The sequence below is a fragment of the Eublepharis macularius genome, chromosome 5 (genome assembly GCF_028583425.1).
Source record: "Eublepharis macularius isolate TG4126 chromosome 5, MPM_Emac_v1.0, whole genome shotgun sequence".
In the NCBI taxonomy this organism is placed as follows: domain Eukaryota; kingdom Metazoa; phylum Chordata; class Lepidosauria; order Squamata; family Eublepharidae; genus Eublepharis; species Eublepharis macularius.
The window spans coordinates 6,987,541-7,009,593 of record NC_072794.1 but is presented as its reverse complement, the minus strand read 5'-3'; the positions used below and the strand labels follow the sequence as shown (position 1 = coordinate 7,009,593).

General features: G+C 49.4%; 1 protein-coding gene across 3 annotated transcripts in view; it reads right to left on the bottom strand.

Moving 5' to 3' along the window:
- PIP5K1C (phosphatidylinositol-4-phosphate 5-kinase type 1 gamma) overlaps positions 1 to 22,053 on the bottom strand; it is a 116,217-nt gene that overhangs the window by 10,375 nt on the left and 83,789 nt on the right. The window contains exons 13-17 of one of the 3 annotated variants that reach the window (XM_054980198.1): positions 20,686 to 20,824; positions 20,416 to 20,448; positions 19,772 to 19,900; positions 18,067 to 18,199; positions 12,573 to 12,647 (exon numbers count right to left, since the gene is read on the bottom strand). In XM_054980198.1, coding sequence (XP_054836173.1) covers positions 12,573 to 12,647; positions 18,067 to 18,199; positions 19,772 to 19,900; positions 20,416 to 20,448; positions 20,686 to 20,824 — 509 coding nt within the window. Of the gene's footprint in view, positions 1 to 12,572; positions 12,648 to 17,573; positions 17,621 to 18,066; positions 18,200 to 19,771; positions 19,901 to 20,415; positions 20,449 to 20,685; positions 20,825 to 22,053 lie in introns of all 3 variants that reach the window. The other 2 variants (XM_054980199.1, XM_054980200.1) reach the window with 2 other exon arrangements.

Below are 22,053 nucleotides of genomic sequence, written 5' to 3'. Positions count from 1 at the left end.
GTTTAACCAGTCGGCCAGGAAATCTGATGCTCCAGGTTCCTTCCAGCTGGACGGCCTTCTTGTGAATGACAAGGGATTGTGTCCTCCCTGCTGGTCAAGGTATGCTTTCACCAATACATGGTGAGGATGAAGAATATGCCAATTCTTGAGGTTGCGGCAGAATGGCTAACCTTGTGGCCCATAAACCCAGCCAAAGTATACTCATTGTTGCTTCCTGGCTTGCCCATGTACCTTGAGCGACCCAGCCCCTTCACATGAGCTCCCTCAATCCCTAGATTAGCATCTGTGGGGAGGATCACATTCACAGGTCTTTCCAGAGTCACCACTGAAACTATCTGCCCTCCTGAAATCACCACCCTTGGCTTTGTTTAGAAGATTGATTTGTCTCTCGGACTGGGCTGCAATCTACTCTTGAAAGGGCAGGAGGAGCTTTCTGGGGAGGTCTCATGTGGAAGCACAACCTTTGCATAAGCTCCTGGCATGACACCATCATACCCAACAGTTGTGGCAACATCATGAGGTGCTCTGATTTCACTGTCTTTATCTTAACTGCCAGTTCTTCTTTCTTCCTTCTCTCCTCTGAGGAATATTGCATAGGTGAGTCCAGCTAGACACCTAGATGGTATGGAACCTCTGAGCATCTTTGACCCTTTTCCCTTGACTAGGGCATCTTCCAAGTAGAGGTAAAAGAAAATTCCCTGGGCTCTTAGGTGTGCTTCCAGTTCCAACTGCATCTTGGTAAAGAACCTGGAGGTTGCTGTAAGACCTAAGTACAACAGCCCCTAGTGGAAATACCAGAGATTGTAGGCAAGTTTCAGGAACTTCCAGTGCACATGTCATATGAGTGCACAGAGGTAAGCTTCTAACAGGTCAATTGATGCCACATATTTGGCATCTCCATCCTGAACTCTTTGCAAGGAACCTGTTCAGCCACTTCTGATCTAGGATTGCCCAGATGCCCTTGCTTTTCTTCAATACCAAGAAAAAAAAATCAAATGGAGTCCAGAGCCCCCCTGGTTGAACTTGTTCTTGGGACACCTGCTGCATTCTGGACATTCCCAAGTGACACCATGTCCCTGACAGGCATTGGAAGCTGTCTGGAGCTCCCTGTGAGCAAAAAGCAGATGGCAGCTGCCTATCCTGGCTGGGACATTCTGGCACTGGTTACTCCATGTCGCCTTGGTTCCTTTGGAGAACTTCGCCACTGAACTTTGCCACTTCGTACTCACTCACAATTACTTCAAATTTGGTGACAGCTTATATCTACAGGTTAATGGCACAGCCATGGGCACATGCATGGCACCACAATATGCTAACATATTCATGGCGGACTTGGAGCAACGCTTCCTCAGCTCCCATCCACTGAAACCACTACTATACTTAAGATTCTTGGATGACATCTTCATCATTTGGACCCATGGGAAGGAAGCCCTTGAAAGATTTCATCAGGACTTCAACAACTTTCACCCTACTATCAACCTGAGCCTGGACCACTCTACACAACAGGTACACTTCCTGGACCCCACTGTATAACTACATAAGGGACGGATAAATACCACCTTATACCAGAAACCCACAGACCAATACTCATATCTACATGCCTCCAGTTACCACCCTAAACATACCACTCGGTCAATTGTCTACAGCCAAGCCTTACATTACAATCGTATCTGCTCCAATGCTCTTGATCGGGACTCGCACTTAAGAGATTTACATCAAGCATTTTTGGGACTACAGTACCCACCAAATGAAGTGAGGAAACAAATGGACAGGGCCAGACTAGTACCCAGAAACAGCCTGCTCCAGAACAAACCTAAAGGAACTAACAACAGAACACCACTGGTTGTCACCTATAGTTCCCAGCTCAAACCCATCCAACGTATCATCAGTGATCTACAACCCATCCTGGAAAATGATGCCTCTATCTCAGAAGCCCTGGGTGGAAGACCTCTCCTTGCCTACAGACAGCCCCCCAACCTGAAACGACTTCTCACTTACAAACATGAATCGGCTAGCAGAGTCACCAGCATAGGTACCAGGCCCTGCAACAGACCCAGATGCCAGCTCTGCCCTTATATCTACCCAGGAAATACAATTACAGGACCCAATGGCGTCAACTACACTGTCTCTGGCTCTTACAACTGCTTATCCTCCAACGTGATATATGCCCTCGTGTGTCAACAATGTCCATCTGCTCTGTACATTGGACAAACCAGCCAACCTCTGCGCAAAAGAATAAATGGACACAAATCTGACATTAAAAATGGCAACATCCAGAAACCAGTGGGAGAACACTTCAATCTACCAGGACATTCCATCAAGGATTTAAAGGTCACTGTAGTTCAACAGAAACCTTTCAAAAACAAAATCCATCGGGAAGCTGCTGAATTGGAATTCATATGTAAATTTGACTCAGTCAGGCTGGGATTGAATAGAGACTATGAATGGTTATCTCATTATCAGAAGTAACTGACTTCCTTAACAGAAGCAAACTGATCTCCATATCAGAAGCTACTGTTTGCATCTACTCCTCCCTCCCCTCTCCACCTATATATCTGATCAGTTTCTTCTTGCCCTCCATGCATCTGACGAAGAGAACTGTGATTCTCAAAAGCTTATGCTACAATAAAGTTGGTTAGTCTTAAAGGTGCTACTGGACTCTTTTTGATTTTGGAGAAAGCGGCATTGCTTCAAGCTCTTCAAACTCCTAATTAGTGGACCTGTAGTCCTGTCATCTGGTGTTTCTGATGGGCTGGATTTCTTTTGCTGCCAGAAGGATTGTCCAGGTTTGACCTTCTTCTATCCCCTTCTAGATGTCAAAAGAGCTTTCTTTTTATTTGGTCTCCATCATCACTGTCTGAGGAGATCTCCAAAGAGCTTGGAGCCTGTGAGTCACTCTCCCCTGGGATCTTGAAATTACATCGCAGCATTTTAGCCACAAGGTTTCTTCTGGCTGCTAACACCCAGTCTGATGGCATCTGTCATGAGTCTGTTAGGAATGAGGTGTTCTTTAGGACAGATATGGTAGTTCAGGGCCTGTCTTAAAGATTTCTGGAGAAGATCAAGTTGGTGAGCAAAGCTCTGAGGAAGGCTGCTGTTGATTTAACATTCTTCTTGAGTGTGGCATCTATCCACCTGCCACAGGTGATTCTAGGCCCTGGTTTACCTTCTGATGGACTGCTGCTGTAGCATCAACTGCTGGGAAAAAAACTCTTCTCTTTAGCAGTGATAAGAGCTACTTATCTAGCTCTTATCTACTACCTTTTTCCTTGAGCCTTGCCATAAGTTTTATGGTGTGTGTAGCTTTGGTCAACATTTTAGGGAAAAGTTCCAAGGGAAAAAAAAGATGTTCTGACTGATCCTTACTAAAAATGCATGTGTGAATGTGTGTGTAGGGGAAACAACGGAAGAGTAATATGAAAGGTAAAACAAGGGAGGGGGGAGAGGAAAGGATGTTAAAGCTCTAGAACACTAATTCAACAGGGTTAACATACCTGTAACTTATGTTCATCGAGTTCTTCTGTGCTGACACACATGGGGGACTGCGCAGGCGCAGGCCAGCCGCCGGAGAATTTTCTAGAGCTTCCATGACTCCGAAGGGGCCGTTTGTCGCGCGCCTCAGCGACCGTTTTCCCGCCCAAACGGTCACGTGATCCTCCAGCGACCAACGGCCCCTTCCCTCAGTTCTCCCTTGCCGCCGCTTGACCAACACACTTCAGCCATAACACCTTAAAAACACCAATTTCCGTTACAGCCATCACATTATCGTGCATTGGAGTTCACAGCGGGGTAGGAGGGAGGGTTGTGTGTCAGCACAGAAGAACTCGATGAACATAAGTTACAGGTATGTTAACCCTGTTTTCATCTTCGTTCTTCTGTGCCTCCACACATGGGAGTGTACCAAGCTTCACACAATAAGGAAGGCGGGGGTGAAGTCCAACACAATTTTATTAAGCAAACAAGAACAACAATAAATAGATATGCATATATACATCTATGTAAAAATACTGTGTAAGGACACATAAATACTCAATATTTACATATATACACACCCCCAGGTACATATATACACTTTCACTCAAGGGTACCCAACAGGTACGCCAAGAAAGTCATTCCAAAACTCCCTCAGGAAAAAAGGGAGTGTAAGACAGCCTCGGCCACAGATACATCCTGCTCCGCATTGACATCAACGGCGTAATGCCTGACAAAGGTGTCTGCAGAGGACCATGTGGCTGCTTTACAAATGTTAACCAGGGGCACCCCCCTGAGGAGTGCCGAAGAGGATGCTTGGGACCGCGTGGAGTGGGCTCTGACATGAAGCGGGCAAGCCACCCCTGCCAGGGAATAGGCCTTGCTAATGGCCGTCACAATCCACCTAGACAGGGTCTGTGAGGACGCCCTGTTACCCTTGTCCTTGGCCCCAAAACATACAAACAGGTGAGGACTGGAGCGGAATCCCTTCGTCCTATCCAGGTAATAGGCTAGGGCCCTCTTCAAGTCTAGGGAATGGAGGGCCTTTTCCCCCTTAGAGGAGGGTTGAGGAAAGAACGCAGGCAGTGAGATATCCTGCGAGAGGTGGAAGGCGGACACCACCTTGGGCAGGAACCCAAGGCAGGGACGCAGGACCACCTTGTTGGGATGAAACACAAGAAAGGGAGGGTCAGACCGCAGTGCAGACAGCTCACTGACCCTTCTGGCCGATGTGACGGCCACCAAGAACGCTACCTTGTAGGATAGCATATCCAAGGGGCATGTAGCCATAGGTTCAAATGGAGGCAACATGAGACGTGAGAGCACCAAGGACAGCGACCACTGAGGCACTGGTGCCGACACAGGTGGGTAAAGATTGTACATGCCCTTAAGGAACTGGCGGGAATGTGGGTGAGAAAACACCGTAGCACCCTCAACTCGGGCGTGAGCAGCTGATATCGCTGCCAAGTGTACCTTGAGGGAGGACACCTTCAAGCCCAGGCCACGCAAGTGGCACAAATACTCGAATACAACCCCCAAGGGACTGCTGTCAGGCACCACTCCTCTGGCAAGTGCCCAGAGCTCAAACCTGCGCCACTTGGCCGCATAAGCGCGCCTAGTGGATGGCCGACGGGCATTCAGGAGGACCCTCTGTACCTCGTCAGTAAAGCCTACAGGGGAGGAACGATCCGCCAAGCCGTTAGGTGCAGCTTCCTGGGATCGTGGTGGACTAGGCTCCCGTTTAGGAGAAGGTCTTGCCGAGGGGGCAAACTCACATATGTCCGTTGGGACATCCGCAGGAGCTTCGGGAACCAAACCTGCCGTGGCCAGAAGGGGGCCACCAGGATGCAGTCCGTCCCGTCCTCCTCTATCTTGCACAGGACCCTGGGAATCAAGGGGAACGGAGGAAACATGTAGTGCAAGCCCTGCGTCCACGTAAACTGGAAGGCATCCCCAATAGAGAGGGGGTCGCTCCCTGCCCTGGAACAGAACGTGTGGGCCTTGGTGGTCGCCGCAGTGGCGAACACGTCTATCACCGGATGACCCCACATCTGGAAGATCGGCCCAACGCACTCTACGTTCAGTTCCCACTCGTGGTCCAGCAAAGGGACCCTGCTGAGGGCATCTGCCCGGGCATTGTCTGACCCAGCCACGTGTATAGCACGGAGCGACACGCCGTTCTTGATAGCCCACTGCCAAGTGAGTGTGGCTTCCCGGCACAGGGCCATGGACACTGTGCCCCCCTGCTGATTCACGTAGTACATGGCAGTCGTGTTGTCCGTCTGCACCAAGACCTGACGATTTCTCAGCAGTGCTGTAAGAGACACAAGTGCGAAACGAATGGCCTTTAGTTCAAGCACATTGATATGGAGGGTCTTTTCCCTGTCAGACCAGACATCTTGCACAGACACATCACCACAGTAAGCCCCCCATCCCAACAGAGAGGCATCAGTGGTAACCGTGATGTCATGGTGTTGATACCCAAAAGGGGTCCCTCTAAACAAGTTGTCATCAGACAGCCACCAGTCCAAGGAGGAGAGGATGACCCTCGGGATAGAGAATTTGAGGGACGGAGGGTGCAGCAGAGCATCGTACCTCCGCACAAACCAGTTCTGGAGAGGGCGCATACGCAGCCTAGCGAAAGGCACCACAGAGGTGGCCGCTGCCATATGCCCTAGTAAGCACTGGATAGTGCGCACAGACTGGAATCGGTTCCTTTTAAACATGGACACTAGACCCCTTAGGGACCGAGCCCTCTCCAAGGGGAGCAGGGCCTTACCCTCCACAGAGTCTAACAGTGCACCAATGTAGGACACCTTGCAGTTGGGCACCAGCTTGGATTTCTCCAAGTTCACCAGGAGCCCCAGGCGTTGGCAAGTGCTAAGTACCAAGGCAATGTCCTGCACCAGCCTAGACTCCGATTCAGCCACGATGAGCCAGTCATCGAGGTACGGAAAGATGGTACAGCCTTCTTCCCGTAGGAAGGAAACCACAGGGGCCACACATTTAGTGAACACTCGTGGGGCAGTGGACAGGCCAAAGGGGAGCACCTTATACCGGAAAACCCTTTGCCGGTAAACAAAGCTCAGGTATTTCCTGTGCTCCTTCCGTATGCCCACGTGAAAGTATGCGTCTTTTAAGTCAAGAACCGCAAACCAATCTCCCTGTTTCAGCAAGGCGATCACAGCCGCCAACGTAACCATTTTGAATTTGGTCACCTTGAGGAAGGCATTAAGGCCCCTCAGATCTAAAATGGGACGTAAGCCCCCATCCTTCTTAGGGACCAGGAAGAACCTAGAGAAGAAACCCTTTACAGAGTCCTCATAGGGCAATTCTTCCACAGCACCCTTGGCCAAGAGCGACACGATCTCCGCATCCAGCTCGGCCATAGTGTTATTAACAGCTGTCAGGGGTGAACTGCATCTAGGCAGCTCAACGAATTCCAGCCCGTATCCCAGTTCAACAATCGTTAAGACCCATGAGTCAGATGTTATTGACTCCCACTCAGAGAGGAGTGGACTCAGTCTGTCCGAAAAGTTCGGGGATACGGCTGGCGTGACCCATCAGTACTGCCTCCCGGTGCCCTGCTGATCTTTCTGCTGGGCCGGTTGTTGTGCCGGACGAGGCTTGAAGGGCCGACGCCTCCTCTGCTGTTGTGCGGGAGGGTAAGGCCGCTGCTGGTATGCAGGATACTGCTGGTAGCCCGGCCGCTGATGTTGGTATCTGCCCTGGTAGTGGTAAGGGCCGGACCGGGGAGCGTACCGTGGCCTGGAGGAGGGCTTGTCCGCTGGAGCCAGACCCAAAGACCGCGCCGTCTGCCTGTCCTCTTTTTTCTTTTTCAGGGTCTCGTCGGTCGATTTGGAGAACAGCGAGTCCCCTTCAAAGGGCATGCTCTCCACCCTGGAACGCACCTCTTGGGACAGGGCCGTCGACCGCAACCAAGAGTGGCGCCTGAGGACCACCGCCGACGCCATCCCCCTAGCAGCAGTGTCAGCAGCGTGGCTCCCAGCGTTCATTTGCTGTTTAGACAGCCGGACAGCCTCTGTTTGCAGCAGGGACACCACAGCCTTCTGCTCAGGAGGGAGGTCCCGGGTATAGGATGCCAACTTCTCCCATAGGTACAGCTGGTACCCTGCCATGATGGTCTGGTAGTTGGCAATCCTCAGACCCAGCGAAGCGACGATGTATTGGCGCCTGCCCATGGCATCAAGCTTCTTGCCCTCTTTATCGGCAGGCACCGAGGAGTGACCCGATCGTCGGGGGTTGAACTCCTCTGTGACCAAGGAGGAAGGTGGAGGGTGTTTCACCAACGCCGGCCAGGTGCCCTGCTTGATCTTGTAAAGCTGCTCGATGCGCTTGGACGTTGGAGGTTGATCACAGGGCACCTGCCACACCTTCTCCACAATCTCCTCAATACCCTCGAGCATGGGAAAGCCAACGTACGCCGGATTATCCCCATAGATACGCTTGAGGAGCTTGTCCTTGGTCTGGGGAACTGCCGAAGAGATGTCCATCTCGAGAGCCTTGGCCATCCTTGCCATCTGGTCGGCGTAGATGCGGAGGTCCTCGAATGGGGAGTCCGCAGATGGCACTAGCTCCTCAGCTGGCGATGGTTCGGACCAGGACTCCGACTGGTAGCCGCCAAAGCTCTCCACATCCTCCTCATCGGAACCGAGCTGGGATTCCGGAACCTGGAGCGGAGGGGGAGCCCACGCCGACCTCGATGTCGAAGGCCTCGGTTCCGACACGGAGAAGCCCGCAGGTGCCCCCTCCCATTGGCAACGGTATGGCGAAGGGAGGTAGGAAGCCTGTCGATGCCGGGACGCAGCGGACCGGACCGATCGGACACTGTCCCCGGAACCATGCCGCTCACGACCGACCGGTGGAGACAGACGGGCAGGCGACGGACGGCTCCGACGAGGAGACGGGCTCGGTTCCAGCCTCGGCGACCGAAGGGCAAGCGACGGTCGGCTCCGACGGTGCGGGCTCGGCTCCGGCCCCGACGAGAACTCTGCGGGCACCGTCTCGAAGGCCATCGGATCCGGCACCGGCACGGAGATGTCTTCTGGCTCCGGGGAGCCCAGATGAGGGGAAGGCGTGTGAGGAAGCACGATGACCTCCTCCTGAGGAGCGGGACGCGGCGACCGATGATGCTTGGTCTTCTTCTTCTTCTTCGCCGGTTCCGAAGAAGACCTCGGAACCGACGCGCTCCTCGCCTTCGAAGGGGACCTCGGCTTCGACCTCTTAGGCTTCATCGGAACCGATCCGGACGTCGGTTCCGACCGGGGACTCGGTACCAGGATCCTCGGTTCCGACGTAGGTCTCGGATCCGACCTGGTAGATGACGCGCTACGGGGCGGCCGCACCGGTCCCTGCGCTGGAGAGGCCGCTCTCGACGCCGAGGTACTCGGGGGACGCGGTTTCGACCCCGACCTCGCGGAGGCCACTGAGCCAGCTCTTGAATGCCGTTCGGCAGAGGGGCTTGGGCCGGCCTTGGAGGAGGGCAACGGAGCGCCTCCGGACATGACCTTCTGCCACAGGGAGGAGTTCAGTCGGGCCTTGCGCTCCTGCCGGGCCTTGCTGGTGAAGCCCTGGCAAATCTTACAGGCCGTCACATTATGGGTCTCCCCCAAACAGAACAGGCACAGTTCATGGCCATCGGTCTTGGCCATTTTCGTGTGGCATTGGAGACAATGCTTGAAGAGAGCCTTTGAGGCCATCTTCAGGGGCACGCGAAAGGAAGGTCAAAAACAGTCTGAGTCAAATTACCGAGTCCACAACAAAGTCCAAAACGAGATCCGAAGAATAGTCGAGGTCACGAAGTCCGAAGTCAAAAGCCAAGCAATCAGTCAGAATAAAGCACGAAGCACAAAAAAGCACAGAGCAACGAAGCTCACGTTCTCTCCAAGCGGCGGCAAGAAGAGAACTGAGGGAAGGGGCCGTTGGTCGCTGGAGGATCACGTGACCGTTTGGGCGGGAAAACGGTCGCTGAGGCGCGCGACAAACGGCCCCTTCGGAGCCATGGAAGCTCTAGAAAATTCTCCGGCGGCTGGCCTGCGCCTGCGCAGTCCCCCATGTGTGGAGGCACAGAAGAACGAAGATGAACAAGGAGTTCCCCAATGAACTCTGCCTCCTCATCATGAGACAGGGCCAGTTTGGGGAGGAGCTGCTCAGTGATGGAGTTGTCCTTTGCAAGCTGGTCCTGCCTCCATTCTCTAGTAGGAGAGGTTATCCTAAAGGATACAAAATGCCCTCCAGCCTTTTCTGGTACACTTGTAAATTTGGGGGGAGGGGTTGGATCATAGCTCAGGATAAAAAAAGTATAGCAAAAATGGCACGAATGCTTTCAAGCAGGCTCCCACCGCTGTTAAAAACAGGACAGGTATCTTCCACAGGATTTGAGCTTCATGCCTCTCATAAGCAAATCCCAGGAAATTCTCCTTGCTCCATTTTAATTATTGTTTCAAGCAGAAAACTGCAAGTTTGTAAGCAAGATTTTGCAACCAAAGGTGACTATTTACAAATTTAGGCCATGTCTGCCATTATATATTATATATTAACCAACAGGGAAGAATTGGTAAATGAGATGAAGGTGGTGGGGACCTTAGGGGGAAGTGACCATGTCCTCCTTGAATTCCAGTTGCTGTGGGGGGCCAAGGAAGTTCGTAGCCAGACTCGTAGGTTAGATTTTCGTAGGGCCAACTTCGATGAACTGAGGCTTGATGAGAGTCATTCCGTGGGGGAGTGTGCTGGAAGGAAAAGGAGCGAGTGAAGGGTGGGCCCTTCTCAAACACAAGCTTTTGCAAGCTCAAGCCTTCACTATCCCAGCAAGACGGAAACATGGTAAGGGCTCCAAGAAACCGATGTGGATGCACAGAGAGCTCCAGAATAAGCTAAGGAAGAAAAAGGAAATGTTCAGGAAATGGAGAGAAGGACAGACCTCTAAAGAGGAGTATATGAGGGTTACTAGGTACTGCAGATCAGCCATCAGAGAGGCCAAAGCTCAGTACGAGCTGGGTCTGGCCAGGAGGGGTCACTACAATAAGAAAAACTTCTACAGATATGTGAGAAGCAAACGCAAGGTAAAAGAGGCAATTGGACTGCTGCTGGGAGTAGATGGAGAAACTCTGATGCAGGACAGAGAAAAAGCAGACAGGCTTAATGACTTTTTTGCCTCTGGTTTCTCCCTGAGGAACTCAGGCTCATCTAGATATAGTAGAAAATGTGGCAGGACACCTGAGTGGCTAATTGACATTGACAGAGAGGTAGTGGAGAGGCATCTGGCTGCACTGGATGAATACAAATCCCCTGGACCGGATGGGGTGCACCCAAGAGTGCTCAAAGAACTTTCTAGAGAACTTGCAGAACCCGTCCATCATCTTCAAGGCCTCCTGGAGGACTGGGGATGTGCCACAAGATTGGAGAAGAGCAAACGTTATCCCAATCTTTAAGAAAGGGAAGAAGGATGACCCGGGAAACTACAGGCCGGTCAGTCTGACGTCTGTTGCTGAGAAGATATTAGAACAGATTTTAAAGGGATCAATCGGTAAGCATCTGAAGGACCGCTCAGTGATCTGAGGAAGTCAGCATGGTTTTGTTCCTAACAGATCTTGCCAGACCAACCTGGTTTCCTTCTTTGATCGAGTGACCAGCTTACTGGATCAGGGGAACTCTGTTGGTGTGATTTATCTGGATTTCAGTAAAGCTTTTGATAAGGTCCCCCATGACATTCTGATGGGCAAACTGGAAGACTGTGGAGTGGACTATAGGACAGTTCGGTGGATAGGGAACTGGTTAGAGGACCGCATTCAAAGAGCAGTGGTCAATGGTGTTTCATCAGATCAGAGGGAGGTATCCAGTGGGGTGCCGCAGGGCTCGGTTTTGGGCCCGGTACTTTTCAATATTTTTATCAATGATCTGGATGAAGGAGTGGAAGGGCTGCTCATTAAATCTGCTGATGATACCAAATTGGGAGGAGTAGCAAACACCCAAGAAGACAGAATTAAAATCCAACAAGACCTGAATACTCTGGAGAAGTGGGCAGCTGTGAATAGGATGCAATTCAACAAAGACAAGTGCACAGTATTACATCTGGGCCACAAAAATGGGAAGCACAAATACTGGATGGGGGATACACTTCTGGGCAGTAGTATATGTGAAAGGGATCTTGGGGTAAGAGTGGACTGTAAACTAAATATGAGCAGTCAGTGTGATGCGGTGGCAAAAAAGGCTAATTCAATCTTGGGTTGTATCAAAGGAGCCATAGCATCAAAATCACAGGAGGTCATAGCCCCTCTCTATACTGCCTTGGTCAGGCCACACCTGGAGCATTGTGTGCAGTTCTGGAGGCCTCACTTCAAAAAGGATGTGGACAAAATCGAGAGGGTGCAGAGGAGAGTGACGAGGATGATCAGGGGTCTGGAGACTGAGCCCTACGAGGAAAGTCTGAGGGCCTTGGGAATGTTTAGTTTGGAGAAGAGGAGGTTGAGGGGGGACATGATTGCTCTTTTTAAATATTTGAAAGGTTGCCATGTGGAGGAGGGCAAGGAGCTGTTCCAGTTGGCAGCAGAGGGTAGGATGCGAAGCAATGGACTTAAATTACATGCACAAAGGTACTGGCTGGATATTAGGAAAAACTTTTTCACGGTCAGAGCAGTTCAAAACTGGAATCAGCTGCCTAGGGAGGTGGTGAGCTCCCCCTCACTGGCAGTTTTCAAGAAGAGGCTGGATGAATACTTGTCAGAGATGCTTTAGGCTGATCCTGCACTGGGCAGGGGGTTGGACTAGATGGTCTGTATGGCCCCTTCCAACTCTATGATTCTATATGCTTTCTAGATATCTGTTACTGCTGAACTCAGTACTTAAATATTTTGTTGATGTGGGTGGGTAGGTTTCATAGGAATCCCTGTTAGGCTACAACAAATATTGAATTAATTCATTTCTGGCTAATACAAAACCTGACCATGATGCACTCATCTTTCATCTTTTTTTTGGACAGAAGGCACAGCAAGACAGGATTTGTTCAGCGCTATTACCCCCCCCCCCCAGTAGCATTTCAAAGCTGCCATGCAGCTGCTTTCTCTGCTAGTAAGTTCACTTACGCTCCCAGAGGAAAATGAGGTGGCTCGGAGCCTGCGCAGGCGGGGAGAGTAAATCCAATACCTTCCATCTGTAAACTGGACGATACACCAGGACAAATGAGGGGGAGAGAAAAACAAAGATAAAAGAGAATGAATGGGAAAAGAAAAACAAAGAAAAGAGAGAATGAATGGAAAACAAAACAAAAAGATAAAGCTCCTGGAAAGGATGTCTGGGTATATAAGAAAGAAAGGAAGGAAGGAAGGAAGAAGGAAGGAAGGAAGGAAGGTTCTTTGTGGGAAGAGGAAAAACATCTGTAGAGCTCAGGTGCACCATGCTTTGCCTCTTCTTTTCTGCTGAAAAGCATATTTACACCCAGCAGTACTGCTTACTACCAAAATACTTTGCAGATTGCTTGTGTTCAGTAGCCACAATAAAAACATTACATGCAATCTGCGAACTGCTTTCCAGCATCTGTATTTACCTTAATCCTGTCATTCACATTTCACGCATGGCTATGAACAGATCCAGAGAGGGGAGGCAGACTATTTATTTATTCAGAATATTATTATACCTGTCTTCTCCTGGACATCTCAGGACCCAAGACTTGATGCCACACAATGAATCCATGATGCAAAGCACTACACACCACCACACACTTCTATGCATGCAAACAGAGAAGTGAATGCTACACCTTGCGATAGGAAGTATCTGTTGGGTTTCTCTTTTATGCCAAGAAGCTTTCTGTCTCTGGAAAAGAACAGCAGTACTCGCCTCGTAGGCAAAGCAATGCACGTTCTTCAGTTTTACAGAAGGGCAGAATCCAGAGTTGATGGCAGAAACTCAGCTCTCTGAGAATCTCAGATCATGCCACTGAGCTGCAACCAAGGGCGACCCCTTCCACAGGGTATTCTAGGCATGAGATGAACAGAGGTGATTTTTACCACTGCCTTCCTCCACGTAGCAACCCCAGTCTGCCCTGGCGGTCTCCAACCAAGCCCCGACCATGGCTGACCCTGATCAACTCCCAAGCCCTGACAAGTGCAGACCAAAGTGGGCTAATTGGGCTGCTCTGAGAATCAAAATTTTCATTTAAAAAGAAAAAGGATGCCATTTCAGCCCTTAAGGCTGTGGATATGCTTGAATGTGTAGAGGGCAGTATTGCAGAAGAAAGAGGGGCTGGCCAAGCAAGATTTCCTATGGCTGCAAGTCACAGTTCCACAACCATAAATGGCCTCTTGTCATTTCCACAGCCTGCAAAAACGGAATGCATTACGCAAACAGAGAATATGCATTTTTTTCAATGTTTGTAATCTTTCAATGTGCATAATTTATTAATGTTACAGATTGTGGGATTATTTTTGTTTTAAAGTGCAAAGCACACATAAGCTTTGTTTATACACAGACTAACAAGTCCAGCTTTCTCCCTTTTGTGTAACAGTATCTCCACAAGCTCTTCCCAGCCTACGTCTGGGGAAAACTAAACTATCTGGGGAAAACTGAGTGCCCCCCTCCCAAACCCTCACACATCCAGAGAAGAAAAGCAAAGCACACTTCAAGAGGAGGCAGCACAGTCACCCACCCAATGCTAGGCCGCCGCCTGTGACAGTCAAGTGTTAAAACAGAAGGCATATAGCATGCAGGTTTAAATATACAGATGCTGGGGCAAGTTTCACTGAAGTGAGCACAAATTAAAAGGGAAATACACACAACAGGAGAAAGGCTGGCATGGAGTATTGGAAATACTAGGTCCAGATTTGCCCTGCTGCAGAGAGAGCAGGGCAACTCTGGAGTCACCCCACTTTGGCTCAAAGAGCTACTCTGCAGTCAAAGGAAGTCAGACAAGGAGCCACCCAATCCTCTCAGCCAAGGTTTAGGGCTTGGAGTGGGTCTTTATGATCAGGAGGCGGCTAAGGCTTGTTGCAATAATGCCTTGGAGATCCAGCCACTACACTGCAACTCAACTGATTGTATATTGGCTTGAATCTGGGGTAGCTAAAGAAAAAAACTAGTTTCCTTTCCAGGCTATAGGCAGCCAGTTAGGGCAGCCTAGCTTCCACAGACTCAAGAGACGATACATTTTAGGCAGCTGCCTCTTAACTGTCCTCAACTAGAGGCAGTTGTCTTCATGCTCATCTGGCATTAATTGCTTTGGCACTTCTCCAAGGCCAAACAGAGATAGCTCTCTCTCCCAAACACGGTTAGGAGCAAGTCTCCTCCCACTGTGAACTTGAAGGGATAATAAAATTCTCAGTGCTGCTGGATTTGGAACCCAGGGTTGAAACTAGTCAACAAATAGCTCTTTGCCAAGGAAACTAAATTGGGCTCAGCTGCAGTTAGGTCAGTGGCAATGCATCCCTGAACCAGAGAGCTAACACGAGGGAAAAGAACTCACTCAAGAGAGGTGAGAAAGCATATCATTGTGTTGCCCCTTATTGATTGCTCAGCTCCAGCTGGAAGAGTCCCCTGAACAGCAAGAGCTGCACAGATCATGTATCATGCCGGGATTGTGTGTGTGATATGTCAACGACCCTTGGCTGGGGCGTTGGGATCCAAGGAAAGCCTCCAATGGACTCCTCTCTCTTACTTGAAGAAAATGCAACTTCATTTCCTGTTCCGCTGAAGCCACTCCCACTTTGACTTTGCCCTTCTTTTGGGGAAAATAAATAAGGGCAAATGGAAGATTTGTATTCACTTACCATGAAGCTTCCTTTCTTGGTGGTCCAGGAGTGGGGCAGTCCATACTTTTGGAATATAGCTCCTCCTCTCCAAAGGCAGGGTCAGTCAGCTGATTTTGATCCCAGAAGGGAGGGGCTTGTCCCTGGAATTGCCAGTCCATTCCCAAGTCCTGACTCCCCATCATGATACCAAGAGGGAAAATAATAACTCCCCTCAATTTAAAAAAAAATAAATAGCAAGGTCCCGCCTTTGAATCCACTGGGATGAAGACTATTGTCCTAACTCTTCATCCAATCCAAGCCCCCCCCCCCCAAGAAACTCAAGTGGGTAGGACTGCCCCACTCCTGGTCCACCGAGAAAAGAAGCTTCACGGTAAGTGAATACAAGTCTTCCATTCTCTGGTGGTCCTAGGAGTGAGGCAGTCCATACTTTTGGGACATACAAAAGCAGTGTGCCCCAGGGTGAGTTGTCCGGCTTCCAGGCCTAGAGGGTGTGTTGTGGTACCCTCCTGCTGAAGGTTGTCTCTGGAGAGGACAACTTATCTATCCTATATTTCTTGATGAGAGAATATACTGATTTCCATGTGTCCACCTTATCGATCATTTCTAATGACTAAAGGAAGCAGCCAATGTTGCTGCTTCCCTTAGTGAGTGTGCCCTGACGTCTATGGGCATCTCGACTGCTGGCTTGACACGTCAGAATTATGTACCCTCTGCTTTACCTACTTAGCCAAGAAAAGGACACTCTCTGTCCAAGGAGGACCTCCTGCAAATACACAACTAGTGTCTCAGACTTGTGAAAAACTGTTTAGTCCTGACCAAGTGGAATCTCACATCTCCACGTATATCAAGGTAGTGAGATTTTTTTCCCCCTTCCCATGGTTTGGATTAGGTTAGGAGGGAAGTATTATCTCGTCTGTCCTATGAAAACGTGGAACTCTGCTTTTTCGCTGCCATTTTAGGGGGGGGGGACCGCCAACCTTCTGAAACTCAGCGAGGGGGAAGAAATCCGAGTCTTCTTAACTTCAGATCCCACCACTCCTTTGCATACGCTTGTAATAACAGAAGGGATTCGCTTACTTACAGGCTTCCGCCTAGTCCTGTTCTTTGCCGTTTTCCGTGGCCCGGCAGCACGCAAGGTGCCACGCACGTCTGCCGGCCTCCATGGGGACAAACAGGCAATTTACCCCCTGCCTCGATTTGCCAGAGGGCTCTTCCCGCAGCGTCCCGGACCCTGACTCCCTCCCTGGGAGTCCTGGGGGCTAACCTTTGCAGATCAGCCGCCCGGTCAGGCTGCTCGGGCGCTTCCTCTCGGACCTGCGAAGAGGAGCGTCTGACATGGCCGAGAAAACGAAAACGAATCTCAGGAGGAGCCTTTTGTTTTGTTACTGACATTCCTGCCAACAGACATTTTCCAGCCAAAAGGAAAAGTGAAAGTGAAAGCACACCTCTTAAGTCCCAGCTGAAGGAAAGAGAAATAAAGGAGGACTCCCTTTTATTTGGGGTGAGTTGGCTCCGAGGCTTCTGCTACTCTTTTCTCCTCCCTCCTTCCTTTCGCAGTCCCTGTTTCCTGCTGGGTCAATTTTACTGCAGTTCAGTCGGGGCTGCCAGGATTGGAGCAGTTCCTCTGCTGCTGCTGGAGTCTGCTCCTCCCAAGCCTGAGGGAGTTCCTGATAATATCAGTCTCCATAACAGACTACCGCAGATTCAAACACTGCACCCTCTGGCTGTCTGAGGGGGGTTCCTCCCAGCCCGAAGATGGGGAACCCCAGTGGAGTTTTGCGGTTGAGGCTGTGGAACCTAGGAGAAGCTAGGGACCTCCGGCTCTAATGCTCGCTGTCACTCTGAGCGAAACGGGGGGGGGGGGGGTAGGGCCTTTCCCTTCCTGTGTGAGCTCTGCATTGCCTGTGGCCTCAGCCTCCCTGAATACTGAGAGTACAGGCGCATGTCACCACACCTGGCTCATCTCTGGCAGTTTCTTCTTCACTGGGATTCTTGCGCTCTGCAGAGTGTCGCTGAAGACATCCTGCTCGGATGGCAGGGCCAGAAATACTGGCAATTCCAGGGACAAGCTCCTCCCCTCCAAGATCAAAATCAGCTGACTGACTGTGCCCAAAAGTATGGACTGCCCCACTCCTAGGACCAGGTTTGGGGAAAACAGGAGATGAAGTCACATGTTCACACAGCTTGGGAGGGAGCGGAGAAAGATGTTAAAAACTGTGCTGGGGGAAGGGAGACAGGCACTTATGTGTTAGGGAGGCAGGTGAATCCCCTTCACAAATTTGCAAAGAGCTGGCAGATGGAACCTGGCACATGCCCACTGCACACAAACTCTGGTTCACTTACGCCCTGGCTCAGCCTCCCTAGACTTCCTCCTCTGCACCTGCTTCTGCCTGCAGGGAAAGGAAAATACATCAGAGTTCACCATCGAAACAGCAGAGCAATGGCCTTCTAGGCTCTGCACCTATTTCAGAGAATTCCGAGGGCATCTGTTTGCCATATGATAGTTGTTGGTTAGAGCCCCCCCGCCCCACAACCTACATTGAACAGGCAGGAAGAAAGAGCTGAGCAAGGTCACCAGCCTGAAGCAGGGTCTCCAGCAATGTCAACAATACAGTCTGTGTTCAGGAGTATTAAAGACTTTTTAAAAGGATGAAGAAGAGGGGGAGCAGGAGGGAAAGAGAGAGAGGGAGGGAGGGAGAGAGAGAGAGAGAAAATGAAAGTCCATGGGGCAAAGAGGGAAGAGAAAAAAAGGCAGAGAAAAGGAGAGCTAAAGAAGCATAGCCAACCACAGCTAATTGAATGCCTATTTGTCCCCCAAAAGGTTTAAGTGACTTACAAAATAAATATCTGGGACTGGGAGGTCCTCCTCATCTGAGGCTTGGCTGGCTGGCTCAGAGGCTTGGCTGGCTGTCTCCACCTCAATAGAAGCTGCTGTTAGCATTGGGGCACATGCTAGTGAGGCCGCTTGCCTGAGAAGAAACCAGACGACAAAATTAACAGAGGATCAGACTTCACACCAAGCCGCCAGGGGAGTATCAAAAACTGCAGTCCCTGTACCCAGAGAGGGTCTGTCAGCCAGCCAAAGTGAAGACTGACTGCTCTTCTCTATGGATACTTCTGCGCATTGTTCTCAGCTGGTGTAGTTTTTCTCAGGTCTAAACGGAGGAATTTCTGCCTTCCACAGTCTGTCTGATTAAGCTCATGCCCCAAGTCAATGGCTTTTATGTGCTGGGTGACACACACATCCGCTCTCTGAGCTTTAAACTACTTCAGCTGACTGGAGGGTGTGTGCGGAAGAAATCATGCCGAGCAAGTGTGCAGAACCTGCCGTCACAAAGGGGGTGGACTGTATGTCCATTTAGCTCCCCATTCCAGACCCAATTGTATGATTACTGCTAGCCCTATTGTGAGGGGGGAGAAGTGGCACACACAATTTCTAAATACACTTAGAAGTAGAGTTTACAGCACTTGTCAAAGCATAATGAGAACCAAGGTCTGCCAGAGAAGACAGACGCACCCCTAAAATTTCTGCTTCTATCCCTCTTCAGAAGCTGCCTTGGGGTGGGGGGAGAAAACCGCAAGGCAAGGGCTGAGAGAGATGGCAGAACAGAATGCACGACTTTCCAGCCACATTTTTGATTCCCTCCCACTGAAGAAACTCCTTGCAATGAATAAATGGGAATGGTTCTAGCCTGATCTTTTTGGGGGGATGTGAGTTTTGTACTCCAATCTCAATCTCAGCAAAGCTTGACGGCAGATCATAAATGAAGCAAGCAAGCAAATACTTTCAGTGAGGAGTCTGGTTTATTTTAACTAACCCTAGTTTATTTTAACTAAGATTCACTTGTGAATCAAATCCTGTCACTCAAATCCTGGTTTGCCTAAGCAAATGTTGGATTTATTGTCGAAGGCTTTCACGGCCGGAGAACGATGGTTGTTGGGGGTTTTCCGGGCTGTATTGCCGTGGTCTTGGCATTGTAGTTCCTGACGTTTCGCCAGCAGCTGTGGCTGGCATCTTCAGAGGTGTAGCACCAAAAGACAGAGATCTCTCAGTGTCACTGAGAGATCAAGTGCAATACAGCCCGGAAAACCCCCAACAACCAAATGTTGGATTCATCGCTCTGTTGTTGGGGAAGGCCATACTGCGGGATAAACCAGGATGCCTACATTCACACAAACACCCAGTTAAGACTGTGGATCATCAGCCAACATCTAACCATGGTTTCAAATGCTTCTTTGACACATCCTAACCAATCATGGCTAGTGGAATGGCCTGGGCTCATACAAATCACACAAATCAAATTCATTTTAATTAAACCATAGTTTTGTGTGATGTTTGAAATGAGCCAAGTTCTTTTCTAATGCAGTGATTTCTTCAAAAATGGTAACTCCCACCTACAGTCCAAAGCAGCACAGTCCATGCTACTAACTCTTTCTTCTACATGTGTAGACTCAGGTCTTCTCGGTCTTCACTATGAGGCCAGAAAGCAGCAACCTCCCCCAAAGGCTCATGGGTGAGAGCATCCATCAGCAACAACTACCCTGTAGCAGCATCAGCTTCTGACTCCACATCAACTGCACTGGGGACCACAATCTCAATGTCACACTTGGGCTTGAGTTCCACTGTGATCTGCTGGAGATCATCTTCGACCCGAACCTCTTCGCGAGACCTGTGGATGAGGGGACAAAGCAGGTGTGCTGTTTTCCTCTATCTAGTATATTTTTTATCTGGCTTGGCTTTTTCCCTCTGAGGAGATCAGGGCAGCACACAGCACAACAGATTTTGGGATCAGCAAATACAACGAAGTCTACAGTAGGATTCAGAATGGGCATCGACTTGCAAAAAATGCAGCACTCAAACAGCAATGCAAATTGGGGGGAAGGAGGGTGAAAATGTAAGCATAAGAACACTGCAAATAAATTATAGAGTTTATGGTCTCACATTTACAATAAGCAGCCGTGCAATATATATTTTGATGCTTCATAGTACCTTGGTATTTTCATCTCTTAGTAAATTATTAAGAAAGGAAAATCCCTTGCTCTTTAACATGTTGAGAGGGCAGCCTCAACATGTGTTTTAAAAATGTACTCATACACAACATCGTGGAACGCTGCACTGGAACCTTCAAATGGTAGGGGGGCTGTTAATGGAGGTACCTGACTTATGACAAAACGTCTGGCTCACCTTCCATCCTGACCTGAAGATTGTGTACGTCGCCTATGGAAAAAAGAACAACCATGAGCAAAGCTTGACTTACACAGATGTGCTCATACACTTGTGCACACACCAACCTTTCCCACCAAAGCCACATCTGATCGCTTGGTGAAAAGTGTTAATTAAGGCTGCTTTATTAGCATTCTAGGTCTAGGGCATGTTTTCAGACCAAAGAAGGGTGGCACAAGGGGAGAAGTACATAAATTCTCCAACTTGAGGCACGTAATCAGCTTCTCTTACCTATACCTGGGCTGCTCCGAAGACTCAGAAGGAGACCGCTCGAGGACCGAAAGAGATGTGGATGAAAGTGTTGTAGCTATGGAGGCAGTAGTTGCTTCTTCGAAAGACGGAGGGGTGCAGGGAAGCAGGTCTGGCCGGCCTGATGTACCCACAAGGGAAACAGGAAAACCACAGAATGCTGAGGCTGCTGAGTTCATGGGAACGAGGCAGACAACAGCATCAAGTACTCCCCTTGCAGCACTACTTAACAGGGTCAGCTCAATTGCACACTTTCTGCAAAGCCATTATATGCACAGGTACATACTCTGATTTTTCCATTCAAAGAGGATCACTTCTGCCAACCCTTAGGAGACACCCCCCCCCCCCAAAGCCAACAAAGGTGGTCAGCAGTTAGTTATCAGCCTGAGATCTGCAATACTCCCATGAAACTTGCTGGGTGATTTTGGATCAGTCACTCACTTTCAGCCTAGACCACCGCATGGGTCTGTCATGAGGATAAATAAGGGACAGCCACAGATGCCACCATGTCAAACCCCTTGGAGGAAAAGAGTGGCTCCCAGTTTTAGGACACCACACAATGCCAAAAAACCCCCCAAAAACAAAATGATGATTGTCAAGTTCATTGAGTCACAGCCAACAGGAAGAAAAATGGAAAATTGATAAAGGAGAATACAAAATTTAGGATTCTACTAATGGGTCTTTTAATCTCATAATCCATTTTACCTTAATTCTTTGTTGTCTCAAGGGTGAGACCCAGTAAGAATGAATGGATACTCAAGTATCAACATTCAATGAAGGCAGATGCCCTGGACTGAGATGCAGGAACCTTACAGCCCAGGCTGGATGCTGAACAACAGAGACTACAGAACCAAACCTTGCAACTGACACCATGCTCCTTGAACCCCTCTGGCATCTTAGGTCTGGAATCCCAAGGCTTATACCGAGATATCAAGGAACAAAAAGACTCGTTAACCCCACCCCTCCATCTTCTATACTTCTCCTTGGAGTGGGATGAGTCCCCTGTTCCCTGTTTTGGAACAGAGAGCAATGATTTTGCTTCATCATTTCAACTGGATTTCATGTTTATAATTGATTTTGTTAATTGCCTTAAAATAATTGTTTGAACAATCCTGTGCTTCTAATTTGTGTTTCTATTGGCATACATTATTATAGCTTTGCTATTATTACAGTGTTGTTATGTTTCTTTGTTTGATTAATGTATGACTTGTTTTGGATTCATAAATCAGTAAGTCAACAGGTATAGCTCTACTGTGTTTTCTTTTCTTTTTCACTTCACAAACTGTGGTCCTTTGCTATATTTAAGTCTAACTGCATACAGGAAGCAGAGGCTAGGCTGCCCTCAGAGGT